Source organism: Nannobrachium achirus (assembly GCF_963921795.1).
Source record: "Nannobrachium achirus genome assembly, chromosome: 20".
NCBI classification, from domain to species: domain Eukaryota; kingdom Metazoa; phylum Chordata; class Actinopteri; order Myctophiformes; family Myctophidae; genus Nannobrachium; species Nannobrachium achirus.
Genome location: NC_137827.1, coordinates 33366803 through 33393579, shown reverse-complemented (window position 1 = coordinate 33393579; position 26777 = coordinate 33366803). Strand labels below are relative to the sequence as shown.

At 42.9% G+C, this 26777-nt stretch overlaps 1 protein-coding gene across 3 annotated transcripts; it reads right to left on the bottom strand.

Moving 5' to 3' along the window:
• Positions 1 to 5527: 5527 nt before the first annotated feature.
• On the bottom strand, positions 5528 to 24494 carry ptbp1a (polypyrimidine tract binding protein 1a). 3 transcript variants are annotated; one of them, XM_080751275.1, is made up of 16 exons: positions 24409 to 24494; positions 23415 to 23468; positions 22755 to 22785; positions 18254 to 18314; positions 17886 to 18058; positions 17350 to 17496; positions 16361 to 16537; positions 16124 to 16234; positions 15502 to 15694; positions 15228 to 15305; positions 14499 to 14656; positions 12926 to 12959; positions 11742 to 11834; positions 9210 to 9426; positions 8635 to 8712; positions 5528 to 8019 (listed from the first exon to the last, which is right to left on the bottom strand). In XM_080751275.1, the coding sequence occupies exons 1-16, from the start codon at positions 24414 to 24416 to the stop codon at positions 7887 to 7889; spliced, it is 1746 nt and encodes a 581-aa protein (XP_080607401.1). In that variant the 5' UTR covers positions 24417 to 24494; the 3' UTR covers positions 5528 to 7886. The 3 variants fall into 3 exon arrangements, with proteins under 3 accessions (XP_080607401.1, XP_080607403.1, XP_080607402.1); XM_080751277.1 differs by having other exon boundaries at positions 15228 to 15296; XM_080751276.1 differs by having other exon boundaries at positions 22755 to 22782.
• Positions 24495 to 26777: the final 2283 nt, after the last annotated feature.

The following is a 26777-nucleotide window of genomic DNA, read 5'->3' as shown; positions in this document are numbered from 1 at the left end:
TCCATTCAGTCCGCGCTCGTTGATGTTGATTTTCTTCAGCTGGCGGCACGCTTTGTTGTCCATCCACTCCGCCGTTCTCTTCAGTCTCAGCGCAAGCACAAATCTAGGCTATTCATTCAGTGTAGTGACGCGGTGCTTCGTGGACCACGGTGGAAGAAAACTACGTGCAAAACGATCTTTTACAGTTCGGGATAATTAATTCCTAAACGACAACAGTGCTGCCTTTTTTATGGGCGGCTATTAACTAACGCGCATACAATTCATTAAACCGAACAACTGCGAAACATTAACAGCATCCTCACACACAACTCATGCGAGCCAAGTTATAAGTGTCTTCTCCGTCATCTCTGGCTTTAATCCAATGGGACTTAATTGCCCGCGGTTGATCGCGGTTTTCAATTAACACCTGCTCTCAGGAACATCCACCTAACGGCGACAACGACACTCACACCGGTGCGGTAGGTAGGTAGGGACCTCCAACCAGTCAGTGCAAAGCAAACCGCCGCCGCGCACTTGCGTCGCTCACTCTCTCTCTCTCTCTCTCTCTCCTTTTCTCACTCTCTCTCCTATCCCTCTCTTTCTGTGCGGGCGGGGGTATAAACGGTGCTGTCTCTCTCACCTCTGGGGACTCTGGCCTGACTCACTCTACACTAGTGGTTCTCAACCTGTGGGTCGGGACCCCAAATTATTTTGGGGGGTCCCCAGATGATTAACTTAATGTGCAACATTGTTTTCAGTAAACAAACCAACATACAGTTTAAGTGTATAGAGGGTATCTGCACATTTCTAAAGTGACAATTGAAGGACTTTTTAATGCCTCTAAATTGACAAATTAAACATTGGCCAAGTTGTAAAATATTAGTGGCATACATTGTGAAAATAGCAGATCTACATAGGAGGCGCTGTGAGCATTATCCATCCATCCATCCATTTTCAACCGCTTATCCGGAATCGGGTTGCGGGGGTAACAGTTCCAACTTCCAGATTTCCTTATCCCGAGCAACTTCCTCCACTCCCTCAGGGAGTATACCGAGGCGTTCCCAAGCCAGTTTGGAGATGTAATCCTTCCACCTGGTCTTTGGTCTGCCACGGGGTCTCCACCCAGCGGGACATGCATCGAGGACCTTCCTAGGAAGGCGCTCGGGGGGCATCCGTACTAGATGCCCGAACCACCAATACAAAATGTAATGCCTCAACTCTTATGCTCGTCAGGGTGGGGGGGTCCCCAGTTAAAATATGATTATTTTGGGGGTCGCGGCCTGAAAAGTTTGAGAACCACTGCTCTACACTACACAGCGTTTGGCTGAAGGAGATTCACTGGCACCGCAGCCTCAATATAAAGCACCTTACATAAAGTGAACTATCTAATTGATCTTCCCGTTTGAAAGGTGCAGCACTGATGAATTGGCTCGGAGAAAGAGGGGTGCTTTTTGATGGATCGGTGGAACGGCGGTGGAGTCATCTTCCATCAACATTCATTAGATGGCTCTGTGCCTAAAGGGCACGCGGTGATGGCGCTAACTCTAAAAACGTGGGACTGGGAGCTCAGTCTGACAGAAGACTGAGCGGTGCAAACGGCAAAGTAACTAGTATAGGCCTACATTTAGTAGGCCTACTGTGCTGTCCTACAATTGAGCCGAGGTAGCCTATTTGTACTTTATTGCCTAAATTTACTTCTACTCAACTACTTCTCAGTTCTCAGAAACACATATTGCACTTTTACTCCACAATATTTATTGAAAACTTTAGTTATAGTTACTTTGTAAGTTTTGATAATTATTACAAAACTCAGATCTACCAGTGCACAGCGATGCATTGTAGATCGGCTATTCTCAAAACATTTTAATACATTTTATACATGTGAAAACTTGTGAAATGACATTCTGCACAGTGGACACAATGAGTAGTAGGGCCTACTTCTACTTTCGATACTTTTACTTAAAGCTATACTGTGTAAGTTGCTCAACTTGTGGTCAGTAGCTCTATAGCAAACCTCGGTCGCGTCCGCGTCTTTCGGTTCTCACACCCCCGCGACTGCCTCCACCTCGCCGAGATCTATCTTTTGAGGGGTCCCTGGTTGCTGTGCGTTCAGCCATTCCGGAGATACACTCCTTCACCCATGCTTCACCGTGCACCCGAGTATAGAGACACACGGGAGACTACAAATATGGCCGCCCTAACGACCCCACTACAAGATGCGCTGTGATTGGCCGGCAGTGTATAACCCTCGCTGTGATTGGCCGGTAGTGTGATGACGCCATTTTTCCGCGAAAAGGGATAATAGAAAACATATAAAGAGAAGGCTTTAGAAGCTGAAAATAACGGAGTGGGGGTTCTAAAACTTTAGCGATTTAACAGTTAGGACAATTTTAAGATTTGTTTTATAAAAAAAGTTACATGGTATAACTTTAAAGGTAGGGTAAGTGATTTCATTTAATTCAAACTAGACCAGGTCAACCTGGTTGTGCCAGACCCCTTGTCTGTCATCATCATTTATGACATCATGCCTTTTGTAGGCATGTCATCATCATGTCATCATCATATATACCCTTTATATAGAAAACCAGGACAGACAGACAGACCGACATTTGCTTATGTAGGCCTACCCATTTCATGGGTCTGGCAATAAAAACAAAATGGGTCTATGTTCTGATAATACTATAGTTACTATAGAGTGTTTGGTCCATATTTGGACTTCAGCCTTATCCCCTTTGAGGAGAAAAAAACAGTTTCTGTTTAAGTGGAGGAGACAGGTTTTCCTCAAATCAGGATAGAGTGGGGCCTTCCTCCAATCATGGTCGAGTGGGGGCGGGCCTTACACGCACCAAGGCCCCACTTGATCAAGATAGGAGGAAGGCCCCCGCCTGTCACCTACATGAAAACTGAAACTTACATCAAATCACTCACCCTACCTTTAAGTAAATAATGTGATTAGAGAGTAGCCTACTTTTTCCACCACTGGTGCGTACTGCGTAGACTACATACTCCTCACACATAAAGGCGTCAAGGGGTGTAGCTTCTTTCCCCCCACTGACACAACTGGTGGTGTTGTCACAGTTTTAAACTGCAAACCTGTGCTGCTCCATCCTTTCCTTTCCCCCTTTTCATTGCGTCTCTCTCTGTCGGGTCCTTTATGCAAAGTGTCCCAGTTTTTCGATGGCTCGCCTCGCTCTGCCTGCAAAGTAATGCCTATAATTTGGGCTGCATGAATTCAGGCAGGAGGGAGCGAAGTGCGAACCCACGCACCCCCCTATAACCCAAATACAGCTGCATGTTGTCCGCCTCCATGGATGAATTATTCAACATCTGTCTGAGGCATGCATATGTAAACAGGTGGATATTCTCCTGATGGCTTTTTAAGAGGGCCGCCATGGACCCCCAAAAGCATCATTCACCTTAGCCCCATGTCTTATCCTCCTCCACTGTCGCTCTAAAAGCGATTCTAAATCTTATACAAGTAGCACAGACACATTTGAAGTCTTCCAAAGTGATTCTAAATCACCATGAATGCACTGCTCTTTAAAAGGGGTCTTCGATCTTGGATGAGTCTGTCTGAGAATGGTTCTCCACTTGAACCCAGCTATAAAAACAAAACAAAAAGAAAATGTATGAAAGTCTTGATTTTTCCTTCTCTCCCTCTGCCAGTGATCAGCTAACAGTTAGCTTTGGGGTAGGCCTATATAGCCTGTGTGTGTGGGGGGGCCTCAGTGTTTGCCAGTATTGGATTGATTAGAACGCATGCTGATGCAAATAGGTCCCAGATGCTGAGATCTCTCCACATGGCTTCACTTTAAGTTTAGCCTATACTCACACGCGCAGCTCGAAGAAACTTGAATGAAATGGGCTATGTTATAGTTCTACATTACACAATTGTAGTTTGAACGTAAAAATTGTGTTTTGGATCAGGCCCAGGCCCAGTGGGCCCTCCAAAGACAAAAGTCTTGTGCTGCCTTTGCAAACAGGCGGATGGCGTCAAAAACCCCAAACTCAAAGTTTGATCATTGAATTTAGAAGGGCCTACATCTAAATAAAAAAATCACACCCAATGTGAAGTGAGCGGTGGTCGTGCTTGCATAACATCTTCAGACTAGGATTTAAGGATGTACAAGCTATGCTACACGCACACATTTTGCTATGGCAAAACGCTGAGAAAAAAGGCTACAGACATACGACATATGACATCACTAGACAAACATGATGCTACGCACACACATTTTACTATGGCAAAACACTGAGGAAAAAGGCTACGGACACACACACATTTTGCTATGGCAAAACGCTGAGGAAAAAGGCTACAGACATACGACATATGACATCACTAGACAAACATGATGCTACGCACAGACATTTTACTATGGCAAAACGCTGAGGAAAAAGTCTACAGACACACGCACAGCTGCTTATAGGAGCGGTTTGCACCGCTCAAAAATATATTTAACTCTGAATAGATAAGCTAAATAGCTAAAGGAAGCACAGATATGGTGTAACATAACTAACCAATCACATCTTGAGATGTTTTATCAGGTATAAAAAGACTAGGTCATACCCCAAATGAACTTTTCTCCAACAATACAACATTCCAAAAAGCAGTAGGCTAGCCTACAGTTTTACTTTTCATTGTGCATGGATATTAGATATCCTAAAATCTATGCCATGGCTGTAGGTCCTATCCACGTGATTTGATTTCTGTCCATCATATTGCCTTGGAGTCACAATTAATCTCAACGTCACTTTATTAGCTTATGCACACTCCACGTGGTTGTTGTATTATACAGCAAAATCCAGCCACTCAGCTACAAATCTCAACCCCCCCACCCCCACTGGAATGACTCTTCTCCCTTCTCATTTTGTTCCCCACTCAAATGCCACAAGAGATCCGAGGTTAATCCCTACTGCTTTGAAAGAAAGCTGAAAAAGAGCAGAATGCAAGAAAGCCAAGGAGACACTTGAGAGATTTAGCCAAGACTATTGACATTGTGTGAGTGACAGGTAAAGTCACCTCTGTCCACTACTAGCCGCTTTCATCACAAAGAGAGTAATACTTCCACCTAGTGGTTCCAGTGGTACATGGCCAATATCAGTGTTCAGTGTTTTTCTCTTCCGCTTAACCTTACACATGTCTACGTTTTCCCAGATAGCCATTCATTTCCATTTAGGCATTGATTTCCATTTAGGCATTGATCTTCAGTTACATAAGTCATGTGGGTTTCCATGGCAACACGTCCAGCCACACCACAAGATGTGACCAACAGTCACGAAGACTTGGAAATACCCTTCCAACCACAACGAACAATATAGTTTCCACTCCCTTTTCATTTACCAATTTTGCGCAAAAGCCTGAAGATGTCTAAATAAATTAACACAATCAAGGCTTAAATGGGATGAGTATGAAGCTGAAAGTACAGTTAAAGAATTAGGGTAAAAACCCATCAGTAGTCAACAGCACAGGAAATGTAGAAAATGTTATGAGGTTAACAATGCAGAACAGAAGTGGGAAGAGACAGAAACCAAACGAGTCCAGATGAAAGAAAGAACAAACTAAAGATTTATTGAAGGCAGCAGAAAAAGTTAAGAAAGGAACAGAGTAGTCAAAGGGGGGCTGCTGGGCACATACAGAGACAACTTTGTGTTCAGATATATTTAATATCTTTGATACAAAAAAAAAAAAAGATCTTTACAGCTCCAGAGAGCTCAACAGGTCTGTACTGTCGTTATATCAAAATATACATGTTTGAAGGTAAAGTGGATATATAATCCAAAATGATTTGTGGTACAAAAACATGAGTATATACAACCATAAACCCTGCTTTGTATAATGCTCGACCCCCCCGCCCCCTGTATAAAAAAGGAATGACAAATAAAAGCTTTTAACAAGTGGGGAAAGAAAAAAAAGAACTACAGGCATATACACTCTAAATACACCACCAATGTCACAGCTGGTACTGTGGTTCAAATAATTCTTTTCTAGAGCATTCTCTGTTGTAGACTCTGAAATCAGGGAGGGAAAAAAAAGTACAGTAGGACTAGTGTCTCAAAACAATTCAATGACTCTTGTCCAACGGATTGATAAGTGGGGGCAATGGCATTAGAAGCCTCGACTATGTGTGGATTTTGGAATATGGGGAAAAATACATTTTGAGGACACTAGGATAAACAGCAGGGGCTTAAGGTACTTTGGTCCTTAACAGCAATAACCGTTTGTGGCTACATGAAACTTGGTGAAACCATGCATAAGAAATATTTCCTTACAAAAATAGAGAGCATCATCTGTGTCTGGTTCAAGACTGTGGTCAAGGCTGCGGAAATTTGTGTCATAGGCACACAGGAATGTGTCAATGTTAAGACTTCAGCGTGAAGGTGCAACTCAGACCTAACTGGGAGACAAAGTGCACTAAGAACCTGACTGGAACTTAGGTGGATTGAGGAGCAAAGGATGACCGCCCTTCCCTCTTGCTCTGAACAAAATCTATTGGGTTTCTAGAAACACAAAACAGACGTTTGACTTTGTGGTGTTGACCGACACGACTGCCAACATTGACTGAGTAATGTCTCCAAGCAACCGCCTCTTTTGTCTAAATCCAGGGTACCTGGATCTAAAAATAAAGTGAGGGCATGCAGTCATGTTCGAGTAAAATAAGAACCTGAACGAAAGGTACAAGTAGGGGTGTCAGCTTCCTAGGCCAGAGTGTTTTTACCACAGGGACACTTTAGGAAGTCAAGGCACAGTGATTGTTCTCAAACCCAGCCTCTACACATAGATACACAATACAGTATATAAGTGATATACATATAAATGCTAAGATTAAAAACAAAGAGCAGACAATGCGTCTACGTATAGAGGAATATAATGATTAAACGAGGACCCAGGTACAGTGGGACCCCTAGTGAAATGGAGTAAATAAAATTAAGATGGGACTTAACAGGACAGGGCTGGAAAACAGCTCTCCTCCTTGCTAATGGAGCTAAAGCACCTAACCAAGGTATCAACAAGATCTATTGATTTACATTCATATTTTCTACATATAATATTGGACCTATATGCACACAGAATGCTTACATTAACAAAACGTCTTTCTGGTTCTTGAAAGAAAGAGTAATTAAGCCAAATGAGTCATTAAGCCAAATGATCCCTTGCCCCATGCCATTGCTGGTACAAATAAAGAAAGGCATGGGGAGGGCTTTCTGAGAGCCATCTCCAAATGAAAATACAGCAATGTTTAAGGCAATCTGGCTTAAGCAAATTAAGGCACAAGGCTGCAGAGAAAAATGTTTAACAAAAAAAGCCTTTATAAAGGGACTATAGCTAGTGGTATGGACCCCTGTTGAAGGCAAAGAGCTGGGCATCTATTAAGAATAATAAATCAACAGATATTGAATTGGAAAAGAAAGTATCCATGATGGTCTACAAACGACAATTAAATTCTTTGTGTAAAGTCCCTCCGACTGGCCCAATAGGTTCAAAGTGGCTTTTCAAAAAAGGCACACACAAATATAATATATATCTCCATACAAGTATCATAGTAATAGTCAAGGAATGCTGAAGTGTGTCGAAGTGGATATGATACATCCACCAAGTATACATCCATGATGAAGGGTGTATATTGTTTAAGCAATTTTGGTCTACTAAAGTGACAGTCTATCAGCTGACCCTGATTTCGCTCCAAGATCATGAGACATTTCATTCAAAAATGTTGCCCTTCCCCCCCAAAAGCCTTTGCACTCCAGATGACAAATATCATAAATTGGGAATTCATGGAATGGATGTACGACAGGACTCAGCATTTTGGAATGAAATGCCGCCAGGAATGCACAGCGCGGTGGTTCATCCCTCTGAAGGCAGACTCAAGAGAATGGGTACTCAGACTTGGAGGGAGAAAGGAAGGGCACTAGATGGTGGACTTTGAGAATGAGACTCTGAGGTGGTGGTTCTCTCCCAGGTCATGGTTGTGGAACTCAATCAGTGACTCGATGGCCTCCTCTACCGAGCCCATCTGGATCAGCGCCATCTTACGGTCCTTCCTGATACACAGAGGAGGATTATTTAGCAAGAATACTGATAAGTTGACAATTCCGTGCAGACTGTTACTAGAGCCGTCACGATTATGACATTTTACATGACGATTAATTGTCACTCAAATACCTGCAATTAACGATTTAATTGTGTTTTTGTTGTTTACAATTACATTTCTGTTTGGCTTTTAGGATTTGAAGTTGCACATGGCAATTATGACACTTAAAAAGAAATTACTGACATATTTGATAATTTTATACTATAGTGAAAAGAACATTGATAGTGGAAATGGGCTGGTTGTAGATATGCCATTTCCACTACTTTTTAAGTGTTTGAAACTATATTAACATTTCTCAACATGGAAACTATTATGACGATTATGCAAAATAATTGCGATTAGACGATTTAATAATTGTGACAGCCCTAGCCGTTACAGACAGAACACTATTTTCTCCACAAAATGTCTTATGTGGAGACACTAGGGGGGAAAAAGGCTCTTGGCTACACGCAAACTATTGAGGTCAAGGACGGGTTGGAAGAACCAAAGTAATACAACACAGGCAGGCGAGAAACCATTTAAATACAAGTTTGTAAAGAAACAAAGTAAATTGAAACCAACTTACTGGAAGAACTTGAAGGCCTTTACTGTGGCTCCTGAACTAGCAAACAGTGCACGGAGTTCATCCTCTACCACTGAAGGACTGACAGGCATGTAGGGGCACAAAGACACTGTTTAAACATAACATACTGACAACATTGGGTGTTGTGTTTTTTATGCATTAACATTTGTTCTTTGTCTTTCAGAGTACTTTGCGAGAGACACAGGAGGCATAATTAAAGCTAATAGCTGCGCCTCTTGAGTAGCATATTTAGAAAATACTGTAAGAACCACTTAAACGCAATAACTAAATTTAGAATGGAAAAATATGCATAATGAATATACCCCAGTTTCACTGATAAAGAGAAAAGCTTAGAGCACAAGAGAGCTGTATGAGAATGAATATGCAGCAGCTCAGATAATTAACATGGTACAAGGCAAAGGCAAAACCCCCAACCCTTTTGCAGTTTACTTCCCTCTCCTTGTTGCAGAAATCCTGATTGCATCAAGATGCTTTGACAGTACTGTGTAAGAATCACAAAAAAGAAACTACCAAACATTTAGTGAGTGAGCTAGTCCCGTAGTGGTAGTGGTACTTACGGGATGTTGGAGAGGTGGAGTGTGGCAGAGGGAGGGAAGATGTTGGAGTAGTTCTTTGAGCCGGGCTTCTTGAAGCGGTGCAGTGGTGAGTTGCCATAGTCCTTGGTGAGGCCCTGGTCCTCATAGCCCTCCCTGGGCAGCTGTACTGTGGTGTGCTTGGACAAGGTCACGCGCATGGCCCTGCCATGGAGCCGCTGCCCATTCAGGTGACTCATAGCTAAGGAATGAAATTAATTGCGTTAACAGCCAGTCCAAATGTGTTAACAACCAACACAAACTGTCTCGCTATAGCTTCTAATTAGGCCCCCCACCACCACATTGAGTGTTAATTTGTTATTTAGATCTGGCCCTGAGAAGCCTTACTTGGCCCTTTTCCCATATGCTGGGAAGTAGCACAAACTGGCACCACAGGCTTTACCAGGGGCTATTTGCTGATCTGAAGAGAACAGGATGTTTTGAGTAAATATTCTTGAGCAATAGCCAAGTCTTAAGCGACTTGCTGCTTCTGGATTTACAAAGGCTTCTTTTCACGTGTAGCATGTTATAAACATTAGCAGCATATGGTCATGTAAATAGGAATGAAATTTGCTTGATATATGTAATAATTGAATGGATTTGTACAGCATTGTAACCTGTCTTTGAGCATGTGGTTGATCCAGAGATCAAGATTTATAAGCTCACACATCACAATGCAAGTTTCTAATCTACCATTTGCAATTAAAATAAATGGTAAGAAAAAAAAAAAGAAAAAAAAACATCTATACTATAATTTTGCGAATGTCTGTCTGAGTGTCTGTCTGAGTGAGTGTCTGAGTGTCTGTCTGTCACAGCGTTTCTCCTCAGTGGCTGGAGCAATTGATCTGAAATCGCATCACTATTAGCATATGAACACACCTGACATAACTGTGAAGCCCGTTTGTCACTTTCACAAATCGTATGCTGTATATTAGCATTTTTATGCTGTATCTATATCTATTCTGCATCTAGCTTGAGGCTCATCTATTATGCATCTAGCATGAGGCAACATGTTTAACCAGCTCTCTCTCTGTGTGTGTGTGTGTGTGTGTGTGCGCGTGCGTGCGTGCGTGCGTGCGTGCGTGCGTGCGTGCGTGCGTGCGTGCGTGCGTGTGCGTGCGTGCAGGCAGGTGTGTGTGGGCTGGGGGGGGGGGGTAGCCATTAAACGAAACGGGTATTTCTTATATTGATGCTCCTACATATTATCATGCAAGCACCAGTTAAAGTTACTTTCCATCCCTCATATACTGTATGCACAGCGCACATCCCATAACCCACACACTGCACATCATTTTGGAGCTCATATCTTTGAACGGGTAAGGGCTAGTTTATCAAATGAAGTATAATTATGGATCACTAATTAATTACCCACATGTCCCTAGATAAACGCTGAAATAAGGCTCTTGTGCAATTTAGTTTGTTCGTCCAGTCTTCTTTTGGAGGTGTAGTGGTAAAGTCCCTGCCCAACACCAGAGGTTGTGGGTTCAAATCCACCATGGTGCATCAGACTTGTCGCACGGCTATGCGAAAACAATTGGCATGCAATATTCACGAGCAAAATTCAGGAAAATTCTATATTTACCAAAGTATTAATCAACTGTGACTGAAGTCCAGCTTGTTGCCTCTACACTGAGAGAATTGCAACCAGGCCCACTAGCTACCAAGTTCACTTTAATGGACTGCCAGGTAGTTCCCTGGCCTGTACCACTACCAATACCAACTCCCATGGCAGCTGGGGTCCACTGACTGACGCAAGAGACTTTGTTGACAAAGAGTTGAGAAAACATCCAACATTATAAAAATTAGCAGCAAGAGATTTGCGTGACAGCCAGAGTGCCTTTCTGTGTCCAGGTAGCTTAGTTGCTAGAGCTCTCGCCTTAGGACCAAAAGGTCATGGGTTCGATTCAGGGCACCGCCAACTCAGCGTATGAGTAGCACGGCTTGGGTGCGGCAAGTCGTGCGGTAAGTACTGGGAACTGATGCTAGGTGTGGCTCTACACCTCAGCAATTCCATCTCCCAAGGGTCTAGTGCATTGCAATGGGAACAGACTCCTGTGTATTGCCAGCTGATACCGACAATAACTCGATTTATCTGTATTTTCACTAGTTGGAGCCTTCAGTATGTGCCTTGTGAGTTTACAGTAGGTGCCCAATATGTAGTAAAGTAGATGCCATGTGGCTTGGAGATATTGCTCATTGAAACAGAGACTAGGCCGAGTGCTTTGATATTCTATGACTTGTTTGCACAGAAGTCCACCCTTTATTCTTCTAACATTGCATAATTTGTGCTGTAGACATAAAATTATGGCAATACCACATGGGGAAAACAGACAAGTAGATCTTGCCTGCCCACCCCTGCATTAAATATTTACAAGCTTATTTAAGGCCTCAGAGGTACAATATCATGTAATGTGAGGTACAATAGCCTGTAATGGTGAAATGAGATGTCACCTAACCAGGTGAAAATAAATGAAAGAATAGGTTCTTGTTTGAGTGGGAATGGAGCAGTGTAGTTACCTAGTTGAGCCTGTGTTCCATCAGACATCTGGATCAGAGCATTCTCCTTTTTGTTGAACAGGATCTTGACTCTCATTACATCACCATATACACCTATAAAATTGACAGGGATCACAGGTCACGACCACAGGGAAAACCATTACAATGTCAAAATCTAACCTGGAGCCACAAGTCAATCACAGCAACGAACACAATTTGAACATGGCAAATAAGGGACGTAGGTACAATATTTTGTATAAAGACTAGTTACTGTCAGAATCACACTAGGCTACTCATTCTCTGGCCATGTCATTCTGTAAGAAAACTACAACTTCAAGCCTACAAATGACTTCAAGATGAAGACAAATAAAAAAGGCAGCTAATTTCATGTTTGTGGGGGAGGGGAGTGATTTGAAGGGGGGGAAATAATCTTGAGGAAAATGTGGAGGTTTGATTGGCAGAATCATGGTCTTTGATAAAAGAGTAGACTTGACAGACAGGGAAACATGCTGGAGAAAACTAAACATGCAGATAAGCTACATGATATACACAGCAAATCAAAGAATGTGACATAGTCCCTGGGATATGTCATGTCTACCAACAGAAACATCTAAAAAGCGGCAGCATTTTCATAAAGTGAATGACTGAAGGCAACTGTGGAAAACCCTGACAAAATGAAATTCCGATGAATTAACATGGCATGAAAATTTGGACCATGCGCAACCAAACAAAGTATTGGGTTTTTAATCTCGTAGGCTCTGCTTTGGGATAGCTTTTGCTCCGTACCAAATTATCCCCACAATTCTATTAGAGGGGGGAGGTTTTCCATTTTGTTGACCAGTATCACAAAGAAAAAAACAGGTTTGTTGCCCGTGGACAGTAAAAATTGGAAATTGCTGCAGTTTGTGTTGCCCGTGGACAGTAAAAATTGGAAATTGCTGCAGTTTTCTAATGTTCTCACACTTAACCCCAACACTTGCATACACACACCACAAACAAACCCACATCAAAAATGGGTCATACAACCACCTCCCAAAAATAGACAACCCCAGCCCCTCATAGCTCTGAAGTCTGATGACACGCCATCAGTAGTTTAAAAAAATAAAAATAAAAAATAAAAAAAGAACATGAGACAAGACAAGCCCACCTTGTCAGGTAACAGTAGCAATAAAATAAAAAAAAGAGATGAAAGAATGATAACGTACCGAAAAGAATAAAGAGGCAGTGTGGCGTAACGCTCTTTAGAGACAGCAGGGGGAGGCAGCGGGGCAGGAGAGAGAGAAGGGGGAGGGGCAGGGGAGAAGGGGGAACAGGGAAAAAAAAAAAGACGGAGCGAAGTGGAGGACAGTGGAGTGGAGTCGGGACATGTCCGCAGGCCACAGGCAGCGAGGTCCACAGGAAGGCCACAGTACCATGGAGGGACGAGGCATGAGGGACGGAGAGAATGGAGAGAAGACGACAGAAAGACAAAGGAGAATAGAAGGAAGGTTCCAAAAGCGTGGAAGGAGGAGGAGAAAAGTATAGGAACAGAAGAGATGGAGGTGGGATGGAACAGAGAAAGGGAGGAGACAGATGGAAGGATGGTGATGATGGCATGGTGGTTGGGAGCAAAGAGGAGGCCAATGTTGTGTATGGTTTTTGAAGTTTCAAAATGGGTGGGTGGAAACCAAATTGGGGCGCAATGAAGGGAGATGAGGGTAAGAAAATGAGGAACGGTTGTCGTAGTGACAGTGGAATGGAGGACCAGGAGGAGTGGACAATTGGTCATGGGGGCGTGCAGTAAGTTGGCAAGAGTCCAGGTGGGTGTTGGTGGGGATATTTTAAAAAAATAATAAAGGGGAGAGGAGGGGGGGAAAGAAAGGAGAGAGGAGATAAAGAATGGAAGAAAGGAGGAAGTAAAAAAACAAGGTCAGTATACACAAAGAAATGTAGTGCTTCAAGACAGTAGAACTGGCTAAATTAAAATGCACTGTCACTATGGGAACACTAGAAGAAACAAAAGAAGAGAATAAAGATTAACAATGAAATACAGGGGAAAAGGTCAAGAGACAATATGTACTTTTGCTTTAAATACTGTTAAGGGCTAGCTTATTTAACGCTATATTTGACTACAGCTAATCACACTGTAAAATGGCACAATTTTTTAATCATTTAAATCAACGTAAATAAAAGCTAAAGAAATGTCTTTGTCTAATGTAATGAATGGAATGGACTATTTCTGGAATGTTCTACACTATGCATAAATAATATAAACTAGATCATGAATGTGTCACTCAAACATGAATATGTGTCGGTTAAAAAAAAAGTAATATTGTCTCTCTAACAACTCAAGAATGATTTCAACTAATGGATAATAAAAAAAGATGAAATGGTAAGAATTTTAAAAAAGAAGTTAGTTTTTTTTAATTAAAAAAAATCCAGTGAACAAAAAAATGCAGATAAGAAATGCAGCAGGTTTGGTCAAACACAAAGAGGAGAGGTCCTCAGAGAAAGGAGAGGCTTGGACTTAAGATGACCCTTTTAAAATGTCAAAAAGACAAGACTGTTCTCCCATTGATCTGAAGGAGAGTGGGGGGAAAGGCATATGGGAGAAGGAGGGAGGGGCAGAACGTGTGACCTTTCGTGTGGATGGGTAGAGGTCAATAAACCATGTTGTGACTCTTGAGGGACTAGATAAAATCTACTTGTTGCAGTGTCGCTCAGCACCGCACTGCATTGAGACAGTGTGCGAGTGTCCAGGTAGAGTGGGTCTGTCACCTGATGAGCTGTACTACTAACCTCAGGATTCAGGTTGCTGACCAGTAGGACGTTGTGACCCCCAGCGGCGGCTGAGAGCCCCGACAGGCCCAGTCTGCTGGCGGCAGCTGCTGCGGCCGCCATGCTACCGTGACTGACTCCCAGAGATGCCAGAGATGGCATACCAGGCATTGACAGACCTAAAGGGAAACAATACGTGGTAATAAATTACATGTCAGCAAATAGAATGTATAGTAAAACCAGACTGATTTATGTCAAAATGGCTTCATGTCAAAATGAGCAGAATCATATTGAATATACATGTAATTGTTATTGTTATTACAACTACACTGAACAGAAACCAGAAAGTGCTCCGTAAATGCAGTCATTATAGAGGCGAGTGGAATCTGTAGAAGTTGAGGGATTAATGTTGAAGTTACACTGACGGACACTGCATTCATGATTTTAGCCATTTTGGTAAACGAGCCACTCCTGCAAACTTTAGATGCCAATCTGTCTTGATCACATGACTATAGACATAATGTGTACAGTTTGTCTGATGTTTGGACAGTAGCTATAGCTCATAGTGATACAATAGGCCGATGCGAGACGTTTGGGGCAACGATTTTGCTCTGGCATCCAGGAAGTGTGAGTGTGTGCGCAGTTTCACGTCGATTTGGGCCAATGGTGATGGAGATTAGCTATTCACAGACTGACACACAGACAAAAAGAAAATCACAATGAAAATTATCCGAGCGTCAGCCAACTAACCTGCTGCCTGTTGGATGGTGAAGGTCGGGGGAAAGGCATGACCACCATAAGGAGAGGCGGAGATGAGGCCTGGAGAAGCTGGAACCAAATTGGCCCAAAGATTAGACTGGTTTCAGCAGGAAATGCAGTAACAGGGAAGTGGCAACAGGAAATCCTCTAAAGCCACCTCCCTCCACTTAATGCTGTGGATCCAGTACAGTAACAATGAAATGTGTGGCTGTTAAGAGCAATTAGTAGGTATAACTATTTGAAGCAAGTAGCAAAATGTACTTACAAAAATTACCGAAGGCAGCCGCTGCCATGGCCTGTTGGTGGTCAAGAGAGGACTGGGACTCCAAATTGGGCAGGTCCGGCCGGGTGTAGTCTCTGCTCTTGTCGTTGTTATACTTGACGTTGAGGCTGGTGAGCTTGGAGAAGCTGATTCTCAGGGTACAGCAGGCGTTGTAGATGTTCTGGCCATCCAGGGACTGAGGGGACACAGATAAAAATGCAGTTATGAGTGTCGATAGGATACATTCCAGGGTTTCAAGGTTTATTTATGCATTTCCAATTTATATCATGTTCCATATAATTTGAATAATGCTCAGCTATATTCACTGTGCCATTTGAAGGAAGGGAAGAAGAATTTATATGGTAAATAAATAGTGACTGGTTAAGTCTGAACATATGGCCTGCATGCACTCTTCCTTGAGTATCATATGAGGTCATGTTCTTCCAGTTATGTACTTCTGTCCTCCTAGGTCTATGTAACAATGTTACCAAATAAGATTTTTGTACCTATTGTACCAAATTGATTCAGCTCCAGAAATAATCGCCACAAAAGGCCCAGTGGGACCGATCTCTGTTCAAAATAAACAAACAATCAGATGATAAAGCAGACGTTCCACCCATCTTACCAGTTTGGCGTTCTGAGCTGTCATTCCGTCAGCATATTGCACCAGAGCCTGGAACTGATTGTTTTTGGTGAAGGTGATGATCTTCAGCACAGTGCCGAACTTGGAAAAGATCTAGCGGAAAGAGACATCAGGATGTACACGTTTAATTATTATGAGGTTGGGTTCAACTAGAAACTTGTTACAAGATGAAAAGCTGCAACACAAATGTCCTAAGATGTATGCCGTCTCAGTACATACCTGATGCAATACATCCAGGGTGACTGGGTAGAAGAGATTCTCCACTATGACTCTCAGCACAGGACTCTGGCTGCCAGCACCTCCCATGCCTCCTGGCAGTGGCTCCCCTGGCATGGCTATGGCTCCCATTCCTCCACCCTGCAGTGCATTCACTGCCTGCAGCGCTGCTTGGGCTCGCTGGAGGACACAAACCAAGAGACCAATTGGCATGGTAGAAAATGTGGTATAACCATTGTGTGACATGACTGGTACGCCCATGTTTGGCATGCTGCTTTGCTTTCCTGTGGGTCGCTCATAATCCTTTAAACAGTGTTGGAACCAGTTTGGTAGAATTATCACCATGCTTAATGCAGCTAGTCTGTGACCCTGCCACACATATTTACTCAGGTTATATTGTCAAGCCTTGAACAGAATATATATTGCAGCATTTAGGTTTTTAACTCTCCTACTGCCAGATTATTTATTTATTTATTGGGTCTGGTGCCATCAAAAAGCGGCTTACCTTTGCGACGTTATAGTAGATAGACAGACAGACATTTATTTATTTTTATTTTTTTTGGTTGTGCAATAGTGCACTTTGGTCTGCCAGGCAGCAGAGGGCGGCGTCATGCGAGAATGAATGTGAATTTGCCTGTTATGTGTTGAAGAAGAAGAAGACCAGTCACTGGCCACAGAGCCTTACAGCCAGAGGAAATCAACAAGGAAGTGAATTGTTCTCCGTTGATCTAACGCATAATGGATTTTTTACACCATCACCGCGGAAAATGTGTTTACAGTAGACGGCCGCGCGACCCCTCATCAGCTTACAGTCATCAGACGAACGAACCGAACGAGCGCCGTATTGGCGGAGAGGTCTTGCGAAATCGGGCGAACGTGAACGTTCAAAGCGTTGGGAGAGTTAAGGTAGATTGACTCACACAGTAAAATTGTAAATTCCTTGAATACTAATCTTACAGAACCAATAAATCGGAGTATGTGTGTCATCGTACCACTTGATTGGGCGAGTTGTCAGTCTTGAGCTCCTTGTGGTTGGAGTACTGCATGTAAATAGGGTGATTCCTGATGATGGGGGTGACAGAGGAGTAGTAGTTCACCATGGTCTGTGCACACTCTTCACTGTTCAGCTCCAGGAAGGCCTACAGGGCAGTGGACAGACATTATTTTTTCCTGTCAGTGCAAATACATTGTTGTAATTTCCTTTGTTTTTGGAGGCTTCGGCATAGCGGGGGCAAAAATCCATATCCAACTGAATATAGAAACATTATATGGACAATGTTACGCCACAACCCGAGTTGGATGGACTGAAGTGTTGTCTAAATAATCTACAGTAGATTACAGTGAGGAAGACATTTTTCAGTTTCATGTCTTAATTTCCAGGGCGCAAGGTGCTCCTTATGACAGTTTTGGCATCGTTTGTTAAGCATTTCAGCTCTGGTTCTGTAGCTCATAAGCAGCCAAATCCTATCTGTGAAAGTCCTAAGAAGAGTGGCTTACAGGTGTGCAAATATGCTTTGTCAGTTCATACCTGGTTCTTTCCCTTCAGCATCAGCAGATTGGTAACCTTGCCAAAGGGCAGGCCAAGCCCAATGACCTCAGCCTCATTAATGTCGTTGGGCAGCTTGCGAACGTGGACGACACGTGAGGGAACGCCGGGGCTCCGGATGTCACCTTTAAATTTTTTACTGTCATTGCCATTGGCTGAAAAAAAGACAAGAAACATTGGACCAATCAGTGACAAGGGGCCAGATAAGAGCCAGTATCTCCGGCTTGCTTGCTGAATAATGAATCGAGCGTCATGGCAACCAAAACAACGCACACATGCAAACAAAACAACCAGCAACCACTTGAATAAAGAGAATCCGATCCTCCATAGTAACAGCCCCCCATCCGTACCTGAGCTCATGATATAGGGACCGTTGGTTATGCAGGAAGAAAATAGTTCGTCGGATCCCCTCTGCAAAGGGAGAGAGAAGACAAAGGTTCAGTTCAGTGCATTCTGAAGTGAGGGCACAGCGTGACAGGTGGAGCATACTCAGCGCTCAAATTACCAAGCCTTTGTGCTGGGTAGTCAGGCAGGCAGTCATCTGATAACTAAAGAGGATTGGAGAAAACACACTGAGAACCTTACTCATGGAGAGAATACAGCGACCTAGTTCGCCAGGGGCCACAACTTTCCACTATAATCATGTGTTGGCCCCTACTCCGTTTGATACGCTCCCTTCCAATACGTGACTGCCAAGTTAGAACCTGTAAGTCACAGGAACTACAGCCTATTATTACTAACTCTGGGGAGCATTCCGAAACGATCACGTGATTTTACAGTAGTCACACCACACAAATGCAGAACAGACAGAATCAGGACTCTCAGGGCTGTCTCAGCAGTGAGGGTTCCTCCCTACAACAAGCTGACAGCCATTACACAGTCAAATCCTAAGTGTTAATTTAACCGAGTGTAGATAAGGTCCTTTTGTTTACGTTACACGAGTTACAAATGGATAAGTTAACTGAGGATTTTACTGTGTACAAGCAATCCTCTCATGAGATAAGTGGAGGGAGGAAGGAAAGCACATTGAAGCTGCCTTCTGGGATGAGAAGAGAGAAAGGGATACTCCCAACACACACCACAGTACTGTACTATCATTCAGAGACAGCCTTGTCTCGGCTCTTACTCCAGTTGATAAAAGTGCTGTTCCAAGGCTGTTCTCAGTATGTGTGTATCGTAGAGTCAGTGTTGGGAGTCACAAGGAGTGGCTCAGCAGCCTAAGCTCTATCACTTTACAATGGAAGTCCTGTTCAGGCTCAGACTGGGGGCATTGTTACACAGCAGCACACATATGGAGCCCCCAAGAGGACTCTCTCTGGGAGCTGAAGAGCCCTGGAGCGCATTGACAACCACCAGCCATGCAGGTCTGCCGGCATTCCCCCAAGTCTTGAGAAAACTTGTGCTTCAAGTGAAAACCAGTTGGGACTGTAAAAAGCCACAAGAAAACAGACAGAATAGTGATCTTTGACAGAAAACTCTTGGGATGGTCGGGTTAAAAAAACGTACTGAGGAGGGGTACTGGGATATAGTTGTTGCTATGGGAGCACAACATTGACCGTTAGCGGCAGTATAAACTATCCTTTGACTTCCAGATGGTCAGGCTGACTCACTGAGGCCCCGTATACAAACAGTCTTCCATCTATCTAGAGTTAGAGTTGTGTCCCCCTCACTGATCAGGGGCCTCCCCCCTCAGGCGCAACTTTCATGAACCTGTCAAAGAAAGAATTCTAAATTTTAAGAGATCACTGACACAAGATTGAGAAAGTTCCTGTCTCTTAAACGAGAAAAATGCGTTCCCTTTTATTGAAATAACGCCATAGTTAACGGTGTCAACATTGTCATGACTTGATTTGACTAAATGATCCAGTCAGCATTTTTAATTGCCTATTCAAAAAACAGAATAGGTACATTTTTTTAAAATAAAATATTTTCCAAAAATGGGAGAGAAAAGATCTGCGTGTGGGAGACACATGCACCTCTGGTCATGTTCACGTTAAGAGTTTCATTTCCTCAAGTTGCGTGCTGCCAACTTAACATTACATAGGAATGTGATGTGGTCTAACTAGACATCTCTGCAAAAAACAACCCTAGCAATAAGCCTGTGTAACAGGAAGACCACAAATCAGCATTTGGATCCTGGGTAGCAAATGTTTAAATAAAAGTAGTATCCCGACTTTAAATCATATAAATCCGAACAAATTACAAGTACAAACAAGTAAGATTGTCCCTTCAAGGGCTGGACAGGATTCAGTTAAAGTAATAAGGGACACAAAACACACAAGTCATTTCCTTTTTACAAAGGAATGGGAGTGGTGTCTCAGAAAACCCTGCAATCACATTCCTGTCTGTGATTCTTGCAAGATATGCAGCTTTCCAATACAAATGAGTAGGAGTTTTGTTTCTCCCGAAAAGTCTCAACATACATTTTTTGACATCACAAGTACAGATGTAGGGGAGCGTGTCGCTGTTACTACACATCATCTTTTCGACACCCGACTCCAACCCTCACCTCCGTGGAGTGAGTCGATAACCCTCCGGTCGAAATGATGGTCGTTCGAAAGGGCGCGATTTCCCCCAGATGTAGGCTATGAGGCATGGTGCTTTATAGCTTATAGTCAAGCAGCGTTGTACTGCTGCTCAACAGACCAGCAACAAAGAGGAAGTGGATTAGGATCAGGCCATCGTCCTTCTGGAGACTGATGGTCATTGTTCCATAGCAACACTTTTCCCTTCCACTTCCTCATTCTAATAATAACCACAGAGCCAAGGAAGTGGGAAGAGCGCAGTACAAAGGAGGTACAAAAAAATACAAGCTACAGACTTTAAATTCAAATTAAATACAGAATTGTCACCCTTTGATGAAGGTGTGAGGCTGAGATGACGAGAGCAGACACTAGATTCAATTACAGAGCAGGGAGATGAAAGAAGGACGAGCTAGATAAGTCTTTGTTGGTTGACTGCGAAGCCAAACGAAAATCATTCCTCTGACAAACCAGCTCAACGAGTACTGGCTTGCCTGTAGCCTTTGTTTGCTCAGAACGCTTTGACAATGTAATGGTAACCTGAGGGACTGATGTCTTGTAGCCAACCCACACACTGAAACTGTTGAGTAGTCTCCTTTCATTAACAATGGCCTACAGAACTTGATATGGAACGCGACTCAAGGAACAATATCCCCGCCCTGCCCCCACACACCTGGTTTGCATTCACATGGAGAACGAAAAAGACAGCAGCCGTAATGTGGAGAAAGCTAGTTGGTAAATGAATCAGCAAGCACTTAGTCTAAGAACTTGTTTAACTCTCACAAAGTTTGTCTTTGAATGCTTTTGAGGCTCGTTATTGTTTAACATTTTAAACATGTACCAATTACAAGAGTATAAAATTAATGCCAAAAATGAATCATCCTTATCAAGATCTGCTGGGCACCCCTTTATGGATATGGGGGTGGGGGGGAAATAGTTGGGCGGTGAACTTACAAGCAATAACAGTGCAGGTAGAGGCGTGTTTAGTTAATGTGATCACCCTTGGCCAGGGGAGGGGGCAGGGAACTGTGCCACACCAGGAGGGGGCCCGGGAAGAGGAGGGGATTGGAATGTGACCGCGGAATTCCAGACACTCTGCCCAGACGGAATAATTACAGATTCCAGAGAGGCAGGACTCCATAACTCTGCATCAAAGTTCCCACAACATATCAAAATTAAGAAAATGGGTAAGAGGGAGACAAAGAAACGCACTCGGGAGCCTGGGGGTGGTCGTTCTCTAGTCTCAGGTATCAATTGGTACCCGCCTTGAGGGTCCATTTTTAATCATGCATGGGAAAACAATGGACCTAATTGAACTGCCTGACAATGAATTAGGGGGATGGGGCCAGCGTCTGATTCTCCTCTGGGTGTGTGTGTGTGTCTATCGGAGTGGTTGTTTACACAGCAGAGGACCTTTGGCCGGGAATATGAGGGGAGGCAGCAGGGGGAAGGTTACAACCCTCTGTTCTGTTCAATCACTCCACCTACACGTCTGCTCCAGACAGTAACCATGGGTTACTACTTAAACAAGCTTTTTTTATTGGGTACACAACAGCAAACAACCGTAGTTTGCCAAACTCAAATGTGTTCCCGTTTAAAACATGTTCACACAAACAAGCAGAACACACTTTTACCAGTCAGTGACATGACTAAAAGAGAATCACTACTTTCTCCACTCAACAAAATGTTCACCGACATCTAAGAGACTATCAATTTAAGCAGCACAACCGACACAACTTCACCAATCTGTTCTCATTAGAGCGAGTAAGTAGGTCATTGTTATTTGGACCAAATAACTTCAAGCAACACACAACATGTTCCAGCTGCTTTCTTAAGATGCCAACAAAAGAGACAAGCAGGCTGTACTTTGTGAAGACAAACAGGAAGTTTGATTTCACAACAGTCACATGCAACACTAGATTATTCATTTTAAGTGATTAATTAAAACGTACAATGTCCACAGTCCCAGTGTTGCTGCAACTGACCCACTTTCATCTCTTGAACCTTCACTTGTTTTTAATAATACATTTTAAAGGGTACACTAACTGCCGACTCATTGCACATGATAAATCGCTTTGGACAGGCCGCTCTGTAATTATAGAGGAACTGCTTCCGGACTAACCACACAAGAGAGACTTTGTATATCAGTCACATAGTTAGCAATACTTCTCCATTTCTAATGTGAATGACAGTCAAAAAAAGGTTTGTTGGTTTTAATTATCCATTTAAACACAAGGCATGTTTCCTCTTTGCCCAATTACAGAAACAGATTGTGGAGGGGGGGGGGGGGCACAATGGTTTCAATATACAGTGAATAAGAGATGCCTACCTTTGTGCCAACTGATATGTCATGGACACTGCTGTGAAAGAAAAATATACGTTTTAGGTGGCAGACAAAAATACACATGATACAAGTCACACAAAATCATACAGATGGGGTAAAGAAATTAGAAAAAAGTCCCAAGCGTGTAGGTCTCAGTAATCAGTTTTATGCATCAGGCCTCAGCAAGATAGATTTACCATTTTTTGTACATCACAGACCAGACACGCAATGTATATACAGATGGACTTTCATAATAAATGCCATACAGTGCAGAAGAACACAGTTACTACTCATTGGGAAGCGTACCGCTCACAGAAAAAAAAGACAGCGTTAGCTGCAGGGCAAGCAAATCATTTGACTTCCTCATTCTGATAATGATGAGAACATGTTTTGTATGCTGTAGGGATCCGCATGAAAGGAAATGCCTTAGAACCACATCAAGTGTGCATCTAAAGTGACATGTAGTCATTTATTATTTAAACACCATAAATAAACTAAATGCATTGAGGAAATAAAGACTGATGAAATTATCTGGATGACTAAAGGAACAGATCGGGGAGAATTCTATTTAAAAAAACACACAACAACAACAACAACAACAACACTATCACCTATGAACAATCATTTTTATGGTCTTTAGGTTGCAAATGCATCTGAAACACTCACTCAATCTCAGGGACGTAGCCGGCTCCCAGGGGGTACAGATCAGCGTCTAGGCGGCTGTGGACGGACGGAAAAGTTATGATAAAAAAGAAATAGACTGGCAACTAGAGATGCTTTATCATTAAAAGAGTAAACGGACAAACTAGTTTAACTTGTTGCCTGGTGGCAGAATGCAACTGAAGAACATGTTCCATTTTCCTGCTCGACACTCCCTAACTATGGCATTACGCGGTCGATCATCTCCTTATCAAAACAATACCAAAACGTAGACTCGTAATAATAAGTACTAGGGCATTAGATGTGCGACCTTACCCGGATGATCAACGTTAAGATATTTTAAAAATGAAGAAAAGCAACGACATACCGAGGCCAGGCATCTTCAACATGGCCCTGCCTGCACTGCACGGACAAATGAATGCGGAAACAAGACACGTTGCTTTAGAGTTCTCACGAAGTTGCCATGGTTTAGGGCCTGAAAAATAGCAGATCTACAAACTCACGAAGCGTAGGGCATAGGAGGCGTTGTGGGGTTGTAGATCGGCTATTTTCAGCGAGTTAAAAGCATCTCTACCCGACTTTAATGTCAGCATTCACTTTATCACAACCTGGCAAGACTTGAAAACTTTAGACAAGACGCGACCAGAACCAAACAACGACTAGTTTGCGTTACTTTGACAACCTTTTTAAAAACAAACAACACTAGCGTGATGCGCGAGACAACAAAACAGTCGCGGACGTTACGTTTAGCTTACTAGTAGCGGATGAGGAGGCTAACCAACTAGCTCCGCAGCTAACGCTCCTTGCTAACTGTTGCATCTGTTTTGAAAAAAGGAAAAAAAATGTTTCCAAGTAAAACTTTCCACGTATAAAACGTTGAAGAAGTGAAGCCGCGCGACGACTCCGCGTAACAGTCGGCACACAAACACGCAAGTTAACGTTTATATTTAAAGGTCTTTAAAAAAAATGTGGTATAAATGCGGATCTTTTTTTTACTTACCCGTCCATTGCACAATAAAAACTGCAGGTCTGAAGCTGAAGGTAGGGCGGCTCAGACTTGCTTGGTTTTCTTACAAAATGGCTGAACGTGCAGGAGGCGGAGGACGCTGATTAGTCCAGCCGCCTCCAAGAGCCAAAAGGAGGCGGGGACAAGGAGCTGTCGAGCACCTGATTGGCCAAGACGACTATCATTTGTTGGAAAAAAGGGGGCCGCGGCAAATTTCCAGATTGGGTTCAATCAATCATTTATTACATGCTGACGTCGCGTTAAATTAATTTACGCCCGGGTCCCCGCTTGGTTCCAAATTACACGCCCTCGGACGGAGTTACGTATTTTGTGTGGCTGCAGCAAATATTATTACAGCGTGAAGAATGTGTTTGTTTGTGTAATACTCCATGGTTGGGTGAACTTGTGTCTCTGAAAAAGTCTCCATGGAGGTCCATGGAGAATACTGTCCAGTGGAGTGGACAGCAGCACCTGGCGCCCAGTACACGTATGTGCACCAGCTATTATACCCAAAAAGCAGTGGTATAAATAATAAAGGACAAGGTAGCCTACTAAGTACAATTACCTAAGTACTGTACGCTACAATTTTGAGGTATTTGTTGTAGCCTACTTTAATAGCCTACTTTTACTCTAGGCTACTTTAGGCTACTTTTACTCCACTACATTTATTTGAAAACTAGTTAGGCACTAGTTACTTGGCAGACATACATTATAATATTATAAAACATACATAAAACACTATTTTATACTGTAGCTATTTTCAAACATTTTATACTTTTACTTTTGGTACTTTAAGTATAGGCTATTTTGAAACCAACACTTTTACTCAAGTACTTAGCCTACATCTTGAATTCCGGAAGGTAGGCTACTTGCAGTAAAATATGTGAGTACCTTTTTCACCACTGCCCAAAAGGCAGAGCTGAATAAAATCCATAGAGTTATTAAAATAACCACTACATTTTGAGAATGTGACATGGTGGCAACTTTACTGTCATTTACTAAGAAAACTATTGCGCAAGAGTGATTAGTGAATGTGGAGTGATTCAATACTGACTCATTCTCCCCTCCTCCTACTACAGAACTGTGACGCGTTGTTGAGGGACCCTGCAGTGCTGACACAATTGACTTTTCAGCGTTTTCACTAAGTTGTGCATCCCATCCATCTGCTGACCAAACTCTGGACCAGGTAATACAACACACACACACACACACACACACACACACACACACACACACACACACAACAAAAAAGACACCCTAAGGGCGAGAAGCGACCTCGCCCTAAACAATCAGATTCAGGGATCTCCATATATGGGCATAAAAGGTACAAGGACGGTGGACGGAATTCATTTGCAAGTGTGACTATTGATGACATCAGGGATCTCCAGGGTCTGTATGATGTCAGACGTCATAGGTCTATGATGTCAGACAAGGACAGATCATTGTGATGTCAGAACAGGTCAGATATCCTTCTGCTGAGCTGGGATGATGTGTCACGCACTGTAACGCACACACAGGGTCTGTGTAGACGTGTAGGCTTGTCACAACCATGACATATATTTGCTGTGGGGGAGTACAAAACATGCCAATTTCCTTCTATACCAGCAGTGATCAGTCACTGGACTAGAGTAGTGTGGTGCCCAAAAACTTTCCCCATCCACCAAAACAAACCGTGACAACACCAAAATACAGCAAGATGTGGTGTTTAAACACCGCCCACCGGTCCAGGCGCATACCACATAGGCTCAGTGTAGCCTGACGGCGTATCGCTAGTTTGAGTCCCGATCCCGACTACCTTTGCTGCGTGTCACTTCCCATCAATCTCCCCATTTCCTGTCACTGTCCTAACAATAAGGCACAAAAAAACACCACCACTCTACTCCAGAGGACAATAACTTTATTTTGTTTTGTAAACACATGGAAAAGCTATGCCTTTAAGCAGAATTTCACATTTCACAATCATTACTGGATGTAGCATTCAGCTTTAATGATGCAGCTGGTAAAGGTGGGACTGAAGTGGGACATCCTAATTTATCAGTTAATGTAGTGTTGTATTAATAATCAAAATATACAGTAGATATAGCTGTATAAGAGTAAAAGTATGACATTTGAGATGTTGTGGACTAAAAGTATAAAGTATAAATTTAAAATTTAAATCCTCAAGCAAAGTACAATTATATAGGGAGAGACATCAATTATACAGTTGTGGGAAGGAATTAACTAGTAAAACGCCTGTACATTGAAGTGCCTGTTGCTGACACCAGACACAGTCGGTTGTATTACAAGGGGAAGGTTATCACACTTTGTGTTAGCAGAGATACCATTTTGCATAACACTCAATAGGATGATTGGTATCGGGGTTT